Genomic DNA, 13,591 nt, shown 5'->3' with positions numbered 1-13,591 from the left:
TACACTGCTGAATTAGGGACGGCTAGCGCAGATAGCCCTCGTGTAGTTTTGCGCGAAATTCAAAACAAACAAAGAAACATACTTAGAAAGTGATTTTACTCAGTTTTTTGGTCAGCTCTTTACATTGTGTGCTGGACCTCAACAGTAGCAAATAAAAAATGGATAAAAGTATGAGGGATATGTTTTCTTTTTGTTTTTTTGTTTTTGGTGTGTAAACAATTATGCTTAAGTTTTTGTGAATAACCAGTAGGCAATTGGTTTTAAAAGTGAGCTTCTAAAGTATGTTTAAATGTAGAATTGTTTTAAAGTACAAAGAAATAGCTATGCTGTAGATTGATACAAGTTAAGAAAATTTTTTGATAAATACTTGTCTTTGTTTTTAAAAGTGAGTAATGATGTCAGTTAGTTACAGATAATGCAAACACTCAATCTTTTGTAAGATTACAACACAGTACATTTTTCCTGATATGATTGAAAATGTTTGTCAGCAATAATAATTGGTCTTAATTTTTTTACATAGTTGGAGTTGTTAAAAACACATTTTATAAAACTGCTAGTTGCAATGATTGTAACATTTATAAATTTGATTATTCAAATGTGTAATTTAATAGATTAGACAATGGATTTAATAGTATTTATCTTTCTAATATCAGTTTTACCTAAACTGAAATTATTTCAAATTATGAAATATGCATGTCAGAGTTCAGTAAACAGACAATCAAGTAGATATAATGAACTGACTAGATTGTTTTATCAAGCAACCTACTTTACATTCTTACAAAATAAGTGCTTTTGACAGGGATTTCGACTCTCTTAAGTACTATTTTCTCTATTATTTCAATGTGTTATACAGTTTAATAATAGCTTTAAGTAAATGTGCATTGTATAGAATTAAGAACTTTTTATTGAACTTAAATATTGTAGGGTGGAAAATGACAGGTGTATTTTGTACCCATGGAAATCTTACAGTAAACAGACTTCTAAGGTATGTTCTTACATTCACTTTTATTTAGATTATAGTTTGACAGTTTCATATAGTTTTCAATGCATTAGCAGTTTCATTAGTTTACTAATCAAATCATTTTGATGAACTAAAATGATTTTTTTTTTCAATTATATTCAAATTATAACATAGTATTAAAAAAATGTAATGTCTAATACTTTAGCAGCTTATGTTACCATACTGTATTTATTCATTCTCTCTTTCTTCAGCACTTAAGATATCTTCAATCTATAACTATATTTCAAAGAAAATGCTATTAATTGGCATGAAAATATTACATAGACTATAGACAGGTTGTATCTTCTATGTTTTACACAGTTTTTCTTTCTAAGAATTTCCATATGTGCTATGTTGGATCTCAATACGTGAGACAGACAGTTCTTGTGGAAAAAAATTTAAATAAAATTAATAAAACGAGACATCAAAATTTTTTACTTACACAATAATTGCACAATAAAAAGATACAACTTAAAAAGTTTCCTCAAGGAAACTTTTTATATTCTATAAAAAATTTTCACCACAGTACCTCTGTGTTTCTACTCTTGCTTGTACTCTCACCAATAATATTTAATTAAGGTAAACCACTTTCATCATCCTGTTACTAACAATCAACTGTATAATCCTCTAATCATGAGTTCTTTAAATGAATATGGATATAACATATACCTATGTATATGTTGTTACGTAAAAATAATGTAAAGGAAATTTAAATTAATAAAAAAAATTCATCCAGTCGAACCTAAATAAATTCTTATTATGACTACTTAAGTACTGAAGTTGGGGTTATACATCAAACAACCCACAATTAATACAAATTTCTACCTGGCTTACAAGTAATCAAACATGGTTGTACATAGGTAAAAATTGATTACATTAAAAAAAAATGGTACAAAAAATTTTCGTAATTTTACTTTTCACTCTGTGAAAGTTACAATGTGTGTTTTATTTTCTTGTGCTTCTCCATGCAAGTTTTGTTCCTGTTCCTGCTCAATTTGCTCTGGTACATGTCTAGTTGGTGGTTGAAAGTGGGGGCTGGTGCACATCCAACTGTAACTAGCAGCGACCTTCCAGGTGGTACAATGTTGGTCTGGTTCCATATTGCTGCGGCTACTAACCTTTTATAGGCAGAGCAATCCAGCTCCTCCTTCACAGGGCATCATGAAGATTTGGGAAAGGAGCCGTGACTTCTCCCATGCTTTTGTGTACAACTGGGTGTGGTGATGTTTCACCTCCCGGCATATGTGTAGAGTTAATTAAAAAAATACTCCTCCCATCATAATTGATGCAGGTACGTGGACACCCAAGTCACGTGCCGACTGTCCTCTTATTTTAATATCCTCCTCGGAATAGGAAGTTGGAAACTGTAGGTCCTGCAGTTCCCAGTCAGCAGCAACTTAACTGACATTTCCTTGATAATATATATACTCCTGATATCTGAAACCCTTCGATGTCCACTATTGCACTCTTCTCAAAATAAGGGCTGTAACACGTTCAAATAATCTTAGTACACATAAGACACAACACTTAACATACTGAGCTATATAAGATGTTCTGTTTCTTGGTGGCTTTTCACACACAAAGGGTTCTACTTCTGGTTTGTCAAAATTTCTGTTGCCTTCCAATTGTAGTTGACATTCCAATTTGGTACATTTTGCTTCTTTTCAGTAAATTTCTTTGATGTGGTTTCAACTGAATTTGATTGGTTTTTTGGTAATTTCTACTCCTGTTAATTTAGCCTAATAATTTTCACTCCTAATAGATCGTTTTTCTTTAAAAGTTTGCTACCCTCATGGATTGGTTATTAAGCTAGTAAATTTTATCATCATGTAATGTAATTAAGCTACTTCCTATTTTTTCCTTCTAGTAATCTGTCCATTTTAAATGTCTTCAACAGATCAAGATGACTTTCTCTGGTCTTGTGCAACAGTATACTTAATAGCAAAACTATTAGGCATAATGTTACAAGTACCATATTGATCAGTTTCCACTTATCTAACCTAATACTGGCAGAGGTTATTCATAAGTCTTTAATGTGTAGTTGCAATTCTCGTATAGTTAAACTGGCTTTTCCTAAGAGTAAATATTTAGTCTCATCTAATATATTTCTTAAATTAGGGACCCCTATTTCTGTGCTTAAGTTGTTAAGGGCTTCTTAATGACTAACTTGAACTAAGTTAGCTAATTTTGTTCTACAACTTTCCACTGTAAATGCTAACTGTTGTAAATTATTCTGGACTCTAGCATTAAAAACTAGCATTTTCGCTCCTGCTTTGTAAACTTCTCTTTGCTCGAGTTTAGTTTGAATTAGTTCATTAGTAATATTTACTAAAGCTATTGATACTCATCTCATTTCTTCATCATGTTATTCAATTGTCTGATTCGAAGAGTTAATTATAGTTGCCTGTTCACTTATTAAATGTATCATTTCTTTAGAAACTCGTCTTTGGTCAACTACTTTCTTATTTAATTCTGTCAAGTCATCTGTCGTTGTTGTTCCAAAAAGGTATTTTAAAATACTTCCACCTGCATTAATCAGACTGTCTGTCTGAAGTTGAAATGCTGTTTTTGATATTGCTTAGTTCGCTCAATAATTTGTCAATGTATGCATGATATTTATGAATTAACATATGATAATTATTTATTAAACCTGTCTGCATTATCCATAATATTCGCATTATAACTACACCTTTATTTGTAAACATTGCAAGTTCTTCATGTTCATTTAATTTAAAATTTACATTGGAATTTCAATTAAGCGATTTTTTTGAATATTACCAGTTCTTTTAGTAGATGTGTAAATAATTTGACGTATTGTGGAAACGGAATATCTTCTACAGGTATCCATTTATCTTCTGATAAAATGAAGTTATCTTCTTCAACAAACACAGTTCCTACCTTATTTTCAACTGGAATAATACTCAATTTTTCCTGCTGTAATGCCGACAAGTAACATCACGGAAGTCCTGGTGTACCTAAACATATATCTGCATGAAAGAGCATCAGTGCTGCTTGAAGACTGAGTTAGATCCATAGTCTTGATACAAGCAATAGGCATCTGACTATTTATATTCAGTGAAGAAGAATTTATTCCTTCAGTTTCAGCACATAAGTTGGAAGGAGTAAACCCTTCAAAACTTAAGACCTCTTTTTTTCAACATGCAACAGGTATCACAAGTGTGCAAGAAATCTTGTCCCCAAATACCATCTGTATCTAAATCTACTTTTTTACAGATGAAAAAGGGATGATCAATTCTAATTTGTCCTATTCTTAACTGTACCATATATTTACCTAATGTCTTCACTCGATGTCCTGTGATAGAAGTTGACATACCATTAGTTACTTCTTCCTAGGTATTATCAAGTACTGTTGGATTTCTTTTGACAAAATCTGCATTTAGCAGAGAAGAACAAGCACCTGTATCCACCATTAACCAATATGCTATGTTTTCTATTTCTACTACTGGGGCACTTCATTAATGCACCTTATGCTTGATCTTTTGTTCCATACTGCCAGAACTACTACTGACATGTAATTCTGGCAGAATCCATGTTTTTTGGCTGTCCTTGACAAATTGCTGATTTAGTATTTTCTGGTAACTTTCATGAATAAGCTAGTTTTTAGGGCTTCTTGTTTATTCCTTTTTTTTTATTACTCTGTAGTTTCTCACCATATGACTCTAGATTCTATAGTTAAAGCACGAGATCTGCATCTGTTTTTTCAGATAAGTTTTTAGCTAAATGCCCTGACTTATTGTAGTTAAAGCATTTAAGACCATCTGCTTTAGGCTGAACTGGGTTTTGACAGTTAGTTTTATCAAACTTCTGCTTTCTATCCATGTTTATAGCTGAATGTTGCTTCTTATATATTTGTTCTTCACAAAACTCTTCTCTGGTAGCTACTTCTATCAGATCTAATAATGTAGCATCAAGTGTTTGCCTCATTTACATTTCTTCTAGTTACATTGTTAATAAGCCCACTCTCATAAATTGATTTCAGGGTATCCTGAACCATTACTTTGCCTGGTGGATGTCTGTATGCTCTCCTTATTTCCTAAATTCTGCAGCCTATGTCTGAATTCTCAGACTGATTTGCCTTTTACTTGAACTACTGCTTGTATTCTTTTCATTATTGTGTTAGGTGTTTCTCACATAGCATATTCTTCTGAGAATCTACAAGCTCTACATACTTGAAATCTGTGGATTCTCTCAATTGTGCATAAGTACTGATAAAATGCTGAGCATTACCAGCTGTTCTTAATCTACGTATATCTGCCTGTTGGGCATCGGTCCAGCCTGATATTCTTGCAGCTACATTGATAGAGTTTAATACTGGCTGTGTGGGTTCTTCGTTATCAGTATCAGCTCCAGTATGACTATCATGAGCAGATCTTTTCTCTGCTTTATGTCTAGAGCATGCACCCTGTACAGTGGAAGCATCAGCACCAGCTGTAGCCATTGTAACTTCTTATATCTATGCCTACTTAAGTTGTATGACTTATAAGTAGCTATACTTACTACGTTTCATTACTTTACTTAACCTGTTGTTGGTTTACCTAAACTTTTTTATCCTGGAGCACTGCGCCAATTGTAACAGGCTGCTCTATTGTGTGAATGAGAGAGTGTTGTTTGAGGCAACACGACACCAATTGCAATAGATTTATTTAAAAACCCAGGGTATGCAGTCGTGAGTGTATATACAAGTCAACCAACTTGAGTACATTTACAAGTAACACAAGGAATAAATGATACTGAGTCCAATTCTACATCAAAAGATATACACTTTATTAACATAAAGGCTTATAAATGAAGGCTTATAAAGAATGGAAAACAATAATACCAATTACATGAACGTTTACACTTTTCAGGAACTTGTAGTAGATCCATAATGTTTCTAACCCTATCAACATTACTTATTTAACTTTAGTGACATTTGCATTATAGATCATATTTCTACCTGGCAATATTATTAGGGAAAGGAGGGTAGCAATTAAAACTTGCATGGAATTAGTGTAGTGCAAATCTTGCACGTATAGATAAACTGCCATTTTCTGGCTGTATATCTCTGGAACATACATAAAAGACATAAATACATAAAATAATCCATTCCAACTCGTGTGGTAGACTTCAAGGTGATTGGTCCAGCAATTAGAATGGACTCGTCTTCCTTTAGTGATTGGTTGCCAGTGACCAAGGGCTTGATGTCAAATAACATAAAAGGTTACGGGAAAGGCTACCTGTGTATACATTTTCTTATCCTCTATAGTCTGTCTTGAATAAACATCTTCCAACTAAGTGGTATCAGATTACATTTCACATCCCTGAACACAATTGTTTAAAGTTACATATCTGTCTAGTTAGAATCACTTTATGTAAGAATCCTCTCCATTATCTCTGATATTCAGCCAATGTTAGTTGTTCTTGACAGGCGTGTTCAACGTTCGTCTTTCGCTAGCATTTCACAACTGTTATTTTGCAACACATCCCAAGTACATAGTTTAGTTTGGTCAAAGCATATGTTTATTGTAAAGTGGCAGTTCAGCTCGTGAGAAAGTAAGATAAAATGCTTGTTTAATATTTTGCAGCATGGCTATTAAGCTAAAAGACTGTAGTTAGCCTGTGAGAGAGTATAGTTGAACTATTTGGTTATTTTATGGTGCTTGAAATTCTGTTACATACATTTGTTGAACAATTACTTTGAAACACACAAAAGTTTATTTAATGTGATGTTTTAGATGCCTATGTTTTATTTGAAAGGCTGATTTTCTCCTGGTAAACGTTTATATGAACTTAGTGGGGGTTGTGTTTTAGTCTAGGTATATATTTGCCCATTGCTGTGCATTATATATGTAGAGAGAATTTAGTTTTGCAGAAACTATAAATGCTCACTGTATTTTCAAACAAATCTTCATGACAATCTCCAGCTGCAGCTTAACATTTTACATCTTGAACTAATGTGATCAAATAGTCAATAGCTTCAGTAAATCATCATGAACTGTATCAGGTAACTACTAGCTATGTTTATTATAATTACAATGTATAAAGTTAGCTACCTTATCAAGTAATTTTAATACCCATACATGAGCATTAAAATGCCAGAAGACAAGATAAATAAATGAATTTTTAAATACTCATTTTTTTTATCTTGTTCTTATATACCTTTTTCCTTTCATTCTCTTTCTTCTAAAATTTTGTATAAACTTTCACCAAATACTTAGATTATTAAACATAATGTTGATATGCTGAACCTGACTAATAATTAAGTCATCTTATGTTTAACCCTTTTGCAACTAATATTATGAAAGGTTATTCCAAGAATTTTATTTGGTGACTGATATGGTATGGGGCATTCAAGTGCTGATGGTGAAGTGTGTCTAAAATGATATAGTTTTAATGGTACTTAGCTTTTTTCACACAAAAAGTTACCTATAAATAAAAACATCAAACTTTCAAAAAAAATTAAAAGGAAAGGGTGGAGGGTAGGGAACCTTCCCATTCTGCCTCATGGAAATAAACTCCATGCCTAAGAAAACTCAAATGCAAAATGCTGATTTTTATTAGGATATTTATGAATTGATAAAACTTGTCAATTGTTAAGCTTTGATTTTGTACCTTTGAAAACTGTGCATTACTTTTATGATATCTCAAAGTTTGTTTGTTTTTTTGTTTTTTTTTTGTTGTTGTTGTTAGTATATTCAAATATGTGCTTTCTTTTGCTTCTATCAACAGAATCTTTCATTATCTAACTTAACTATCAAATCATTTTTTATTACTGTGCTTGAAGTCTTGCTTGAATATATATTCTTTGGGTTTTGTATTATCATAAATTTCATCTTGTATTTATGTTCTATTCATGGAATATTTGCTTTTTTCTCTATCAACTAAATATCATCTAGTAAAAGCCATAAAAGTGGTCTTCAATGCCTATGGTGATAGTTCTAAATAAAAGAGAAGTTTTTAATATCTTCAGTACAGCTATAATGATCTTTGCTGTTTATATAATAATTCAAATTTTCACATTATGACAGAATGATTGCCCAACTCCAGAACAGCCATCCAGTTTAGATGATTCTGAACACACTGAATCAGATACTAGCTCAATTTCAGGCTTGCCTGATCCACTTCAACTACCAGAAGGGACACACTGGGATGTATTTGTTGGCTGTGTCAACAGTTCAGTTGACTTGGCAGTGAGGCTTTTGGATTATGCTGTAAGTAGTCTGTCTTTGTTTTTCAAGTTATTTCAAGGTTATAAAAATGGTGTGCACATTTGTTTTGAAATATACCAACAGCATATTTTTCTAGGTCTGAAAAGAAATTTAAAATTTGAAAAATAGTTTGATCTAATTATTTTAATGTTCCAGGAAAAATTTGATGAACTAGCTACTGACATGGAACTTTATTATTTTGACAATAATCATCCAGTTAGGGAAGTTGTTGAAGGTGGTTTATATGCTGTCAAGAGTGATGAATCATGGCACAGAGTCCAGATTCTGTCCATGGATGAGCTAGAGGTAAATATGTTTATATATTCACAACAACTGATACTTTCAGTTAGTTATGGATAAAAACTGTTTTTTGAATCATTAACCTCAGTTCTGAATACTTAATACTGTAAAAGTACAACTTTTAAACGAATGAAATACAGTCCTTGAAACTCGTTTGTTTAAATAAAAAGAATGGAATCACAACAAATTCGAAAAGAGAGGGAATTTGTTGCCTAAATTATTTTAAATGCATAGTAAACATTCATCTTAAATATTTATTTTTGAACCTCTGTTTTCATTTCATAAAAGTTTTTTAACTCTGTGAACTTAGTGTTATTTTTCATACATAAACAAGTCACATTGCAACAGCGTGGCTGTACTGATTATGTGCAGTTTGCATGTTAGGCATAAGTGGCCTAAATAGTGTATCAGTCAAAATGCATAATTGATATGGTGCTCAATTTTTCATCTTGTGTGATTTTTTTCTGCATACAAAAATAACAACACTCAATGAAATGTTGTAAATAGCAATTTAGAAAGCTAACAAAAACTTTTGGCTTATGTCCAGAAGTAGTAATATACTGTAAAAGACAGGAAAGGAAGATAAAACGTTAAAAATTATAAAAATAACCAAAAGATATTTTAAGATTATTTGACGAAGAGTTAAGGAGTATGTAAATATTTCTTTTCTTAATTTCAAACATTTCATTGCACTGTACACTGATAATATTAGCTACAGTTAATAATATGATAGAGAAAATGAAAATATAAACATTTATCTTACAAAAAAATACTTTATTAACTTAAGAGGCTCTAGACTTAACATGAAAATCAACTTGAACTATTCAAAGTGGAGATAGCAGAAAGAAATCAAAAATATATATATTTTATCTTTCTGAACCTATATGCCTTTAGGAAAGTTCCTCTCAAGTTTCAAACAATTTCATCCAATAGTTTTATTTTTAAACAAAATTTGATGAGAGTTACGTAACCCTACTTATAATGAATGTAAGTAGATTACACTGAAAAAAGGTGTAAAATTTTGTTAACAGTTATTTATGTTGTTTTTTTGCAGGTCGAGTGTTACTTTGTAGATAATGGAGATACTGATAAGGTGATGATTACAGATCTACAGGAATTGGAACCAAAGTTTCTTTGTCTTCCCTTCCAGGTAAAATTATACATTTTTGTGTAAATAATTCAAAGAGTTATTTTTCCGTTTTTTTTGTATTTTTGGCTAAATTTTATCATTTTGACTCTTAAATATCTCTCAGTAGATACAATACCAGTAATGGTATGCTGCATAAGAAGTTAGGCAAGTTTGATAAAAGTGGGCAATCAAGCTTCCAGTTCCATTCGATATTTGTACAGTTTGAAGGAAGTTTAAATATTAAACCAGGCTTAGTATTTGTTGTTTTTTTTACACTGCTTTTAATTCATCTGTTACAGATTTCATATCAGAGATGTATAAAAATAACATTACAGATATACTTTTTGTCTCCTACAAGTCACTGTTCAGGAGGCTTTTTGACTTTCAAAACTGTAAACTCAAAGCTTGATGCTGCATATAACATTTAGTGAAAGGTCTCTTGGGGAATAACTTGAGTGGGGACAATAAAATACATCTGTCATTTTGCTTTTACACACTTCTGTGTCTGTAACAGACAAGGTAAGGGAGGGTGTAAAATATTTTAAACTTCTAGACCACATATCACATTTGTTCTTTTTGTTTGCATTTGTTGCTAATTTTTGGCCAGATAGTTCCAATTCACTTGATTATTTTGGAAGTAATAAAATATTGACCCAATTTTTCAAACTAATTCCTAAAAAAAAGCATCATAAAAAGTATCAATTTAAATTTTGACTCTAAGCTTTTATGCAGTCATATATTCATTAGCATATGAATGCTTTTACACTTTTTACCTTGAACAAGTTCTTTCAATTTACTTCATAATAAGCATCTGTTAAACTACAAATAATTTTGTGGTTTATCAGATTTTTTCTCTATTCTCTATTATTTAACACTTTCAATACAGGCTTGGTCAATCTGACCAAAAACGTGACTTTTTTTGTACTCGTTTAAAGTCTTTATAGATTTAATACTTATAACTCTCAATATGGTGGGTATATCTATATCAATATAGAATTAAACGTAAGAGAACTATTAACAAACCTGATAGAGAAGATGTGACAAGTGGGTGTGGCTGAGGGGTCTGACTTTCTATTTGATGGCTTTGTAACCAAAGAAAATTGAAGGCTATAAATATTATGGTTTGTCTGTGCAATGTTGATTTTCTAGTGAGTAATTTATGTTAAATTTTATACTTATTAGAGAGGTATTGAATAAATTAGAGCAGATAGGATGCCTACAGAAAATATCACCTTTCTCACACTAGGAGAAATTCAGGATTTGTTTAAATATTGCCTTATAAAATTAAGAACTTAAAACTTGTAAACTATTAAAATATGGATTATTAGTTGGGATTTTATGCTACACTAATTGGTATAACCTAATCAATAAAAATAGTTAATAAAATTTTCAATATGAGCCACTAAAACCTCGTGATATGCATAGTAAATGATGCCTGGGCAGGTAGGGTTAAGGCAGCAGAAGTATTTGTAAAAATATCAAATATATAAATCACTTAATGTTATTGTATTGTATAATTGTGTTTTTTTATTGTGTGTTCACAAGGTAATTGCACTTAATATTGTTGCATTGTATAATTGTGTTTTGTTGATTGTTTGTTCAAAAGATAATTGCACAGATTTGCTTATTATATATGCTATTAGCAGATTCATCTATAGCAATCATTCGTCATTAGGTTTATTTCATGCTTTTTCAGAGCAAGTTCATAGAAATAAATAAGTAACAAAGATGTTTTGATTGTGTATAGATATAAGGAGGTCATAATTGATACAAAATTCTGTAAAGTAATATTCCACTTAAGTATGCCTTAGCACTGAAAGTATAAGATTTAGGAATGTGCACATATATGAAAATGACACATAGTGAATTGGTTGCAGAATTGTAGTGAATCAATTGCAGCAACTACCAAATTATGCTTTACGAAGTGTCATAACTACATAACTGACATTGGGGTCATATTTAATGCTCACTAAGTGCACCAGTGACTTAATAATGCTTTTCATACATATATCTAAATATTACTGCTACCATCTTCACATTCATTGGCATGATAGCATTCTTCAGGTCAGGTTACCCAGTTAGACATACAACTTTAGATAATCCCACAACCATAATTTTGTTGCTGTAAAGTCCAGAAAATGTTGGGACTATGTATATGGAAATTAGCAAGAAATGATTCTTGTCTTTCCTAAAGTATGTCTGTCACAATCTTCTTGTTTTGTGACCAGTGTAGGGTGGATTGCCATGTTGCATAAATACTGCAACATTGAACACTTTCCACTGCTTCAACTGGGGTATCACCATGTGAGCAAGTAGATCATGTAACTGCTGAGTTTAATTGTGCATGCAATGTTGGATCTGCCAAGATGTATAGATCAAGAAGAAAGCCTGCTGTGAAACTACACCTCTAGATCATGTAATAATCATATGAGCATCTTTTTCTGTGTATCTCAAAATGTTTTACTGAGTTACATTTGAAATTTAATTTAAGTACTTTATTATGATGATATACAAATAAATTTGACATGAAAATGTAGCTGATTACCCAAATTTTAATACTACACAAGTTTTAAGTTTTTAATTTTATAAGACAGTATTTAAAAAAATCCACAATTTCTCCTGGTATGAGGATTGTGCCATTTGCTCTTTAATCTATTTACCACCCATCTGAAAAGTAAGGAAATTCAATGTAAGTTACTCATTATAATGTTGCCATTGTTCAGGCAAAGCATTGTTTTTATGTCTTTCAACCTTATTTGGTTACGTAGCCATAAACTAGAAAATCAGACTCCTTTTGCCATTCCAATCTGTCACATCCTCTTTCAGGATTTGTCATTCGTTCTCTCTTAATTTAATACTATATTATTTATAACCAATAGAAAGCCAAAGTTTTCATCTATCAAATGATGTATCATATATTACATTGTTTTCTGTACAGAAAATTGTGTATTCACTTCCAATTCAAATTTTATTCCCATGGGAAGCACATCGACGAGCTTAGCTGACTTTTTAAAGGCTCTTGTTGCATAGCTAGAAAGCTAGAAAAATTTTGATAGTTATGGGACATTGTATTCTTTTTGTGTATTATTATTATTATATAATCCTTTCATATTGGGTACTTCTTTAACTCTCTGAACATGGGCTCGGTCAAATTGACTGACCTCATAACCTCTTTGTACTAATTTAAAGTCTTTATAGATTTAATACTTCTAACATCCAATATAGTGTGTATATCTTTAAAAAATTTGGCAGTCTTTCAGTTAACATTATAAGTCTTGGATACAAAAAATCTTATTTTTTTAGTGAAGTATTTTTAATAAAATAAAGGTTTGTTCATGAATATACTGAATATTTGTTTTGAATAGTCTGTGTGCAAAGTGATTTTCATATTAAGATTAAAAATACTTTTCTTCATCTCAAAAATCTCAAATTTCCTTTATGTAATCCCTAAAACCTTCTAAATACATTTCAAATGTTGGTTTTCTGTAAAATTTTATAGTTTATCTGTTATTATCTCTACCCTATCTCTAAACGAGATCAGTCAATTTGACCAACCTCATAACCATGAAAAAAAATTGAAATAAATCTAATTTACCCTTTTTTTTTCTTTCGAGAATGACTTCATATTGTAGCATGAAACTTCATTAGTTCATCCTAAGTAGCTTTAAGCTCATTACAGTATACTTCTATTTATAATTTTATTTTATTGTTTTATTACCCTTTGAACTATGTCTAACTACTATCTGCACCATTATAAGTGAAGCGTGCATGCCTCGTGAAATGTTTTTTTATTGTATTATTATTTATTTTACCTAATCTAATCTTAACTAACCTAAGAAGATCTGTTTTTACATTTTAGTTACTTTTATAATAATAAATAAAGAATAAACATGAAAAAAAAAAGGTATTTACCCAATCTTTTTTTTTTTTGATTGTTGATGAAACTTAACCCTA

General features: G+C 31.0%; 1 protein-coding gene across 4 annotated transcripts in view; it reads left to right on the top strand.

Annotated features, from left to right (window-relative positions):
- LOC106465059 (tudor domain-containing protein 7-like) overlaps nt 1–13,591 on the top strand; it is a 113,436-nt gene that overhangs the window by 55,451 nt on the left and 44,394 nt on the right. For all 4 annotated transcript variants that reach the window (XM_013925255.2, XM_013925254.2, XM_022392874.1 and 1 more), the window contains exons 10-13: nt 925–985; nt 8,029–8,211; nt 8,365–8,514; nt 9,563–9,658. In XM_013925255.2, the coding sequence (XP_013780709.1) occupies nt 925–985; nt 8,029–8,211; nt 8,365–8,514; nt 9,563–9,658 (490 nt within the window). The remainder of the gene's footprint in view (nt 1–924; nt 986–8,028; nt 8,212–8,364; nt 8,515–9,562; nt 9,659–13,591) is intronic.

The sequence above is a fragment of the Limulus polyphemus genome, unplaced genomic scaffold, assembly GCF_000517525.1.
Source record: "Limulus polyphemus unplaced genomic scaffold, Limulus_polyphemus-2.1.2 Scaffold1823, whole genome shotgun sequence".
NCBI classification, from domain to species: domain Eukaryota; kingdom Metazoa; phylum Arthropoda; class Merostomata; order Xiphosura; family Limulidae; genus Limulus; species Limulus polyphemus.
Note: the sequence above shows the minus strand (reverse complement) of the source record. Positions and strands in the feature narration are given on the sequence as shown.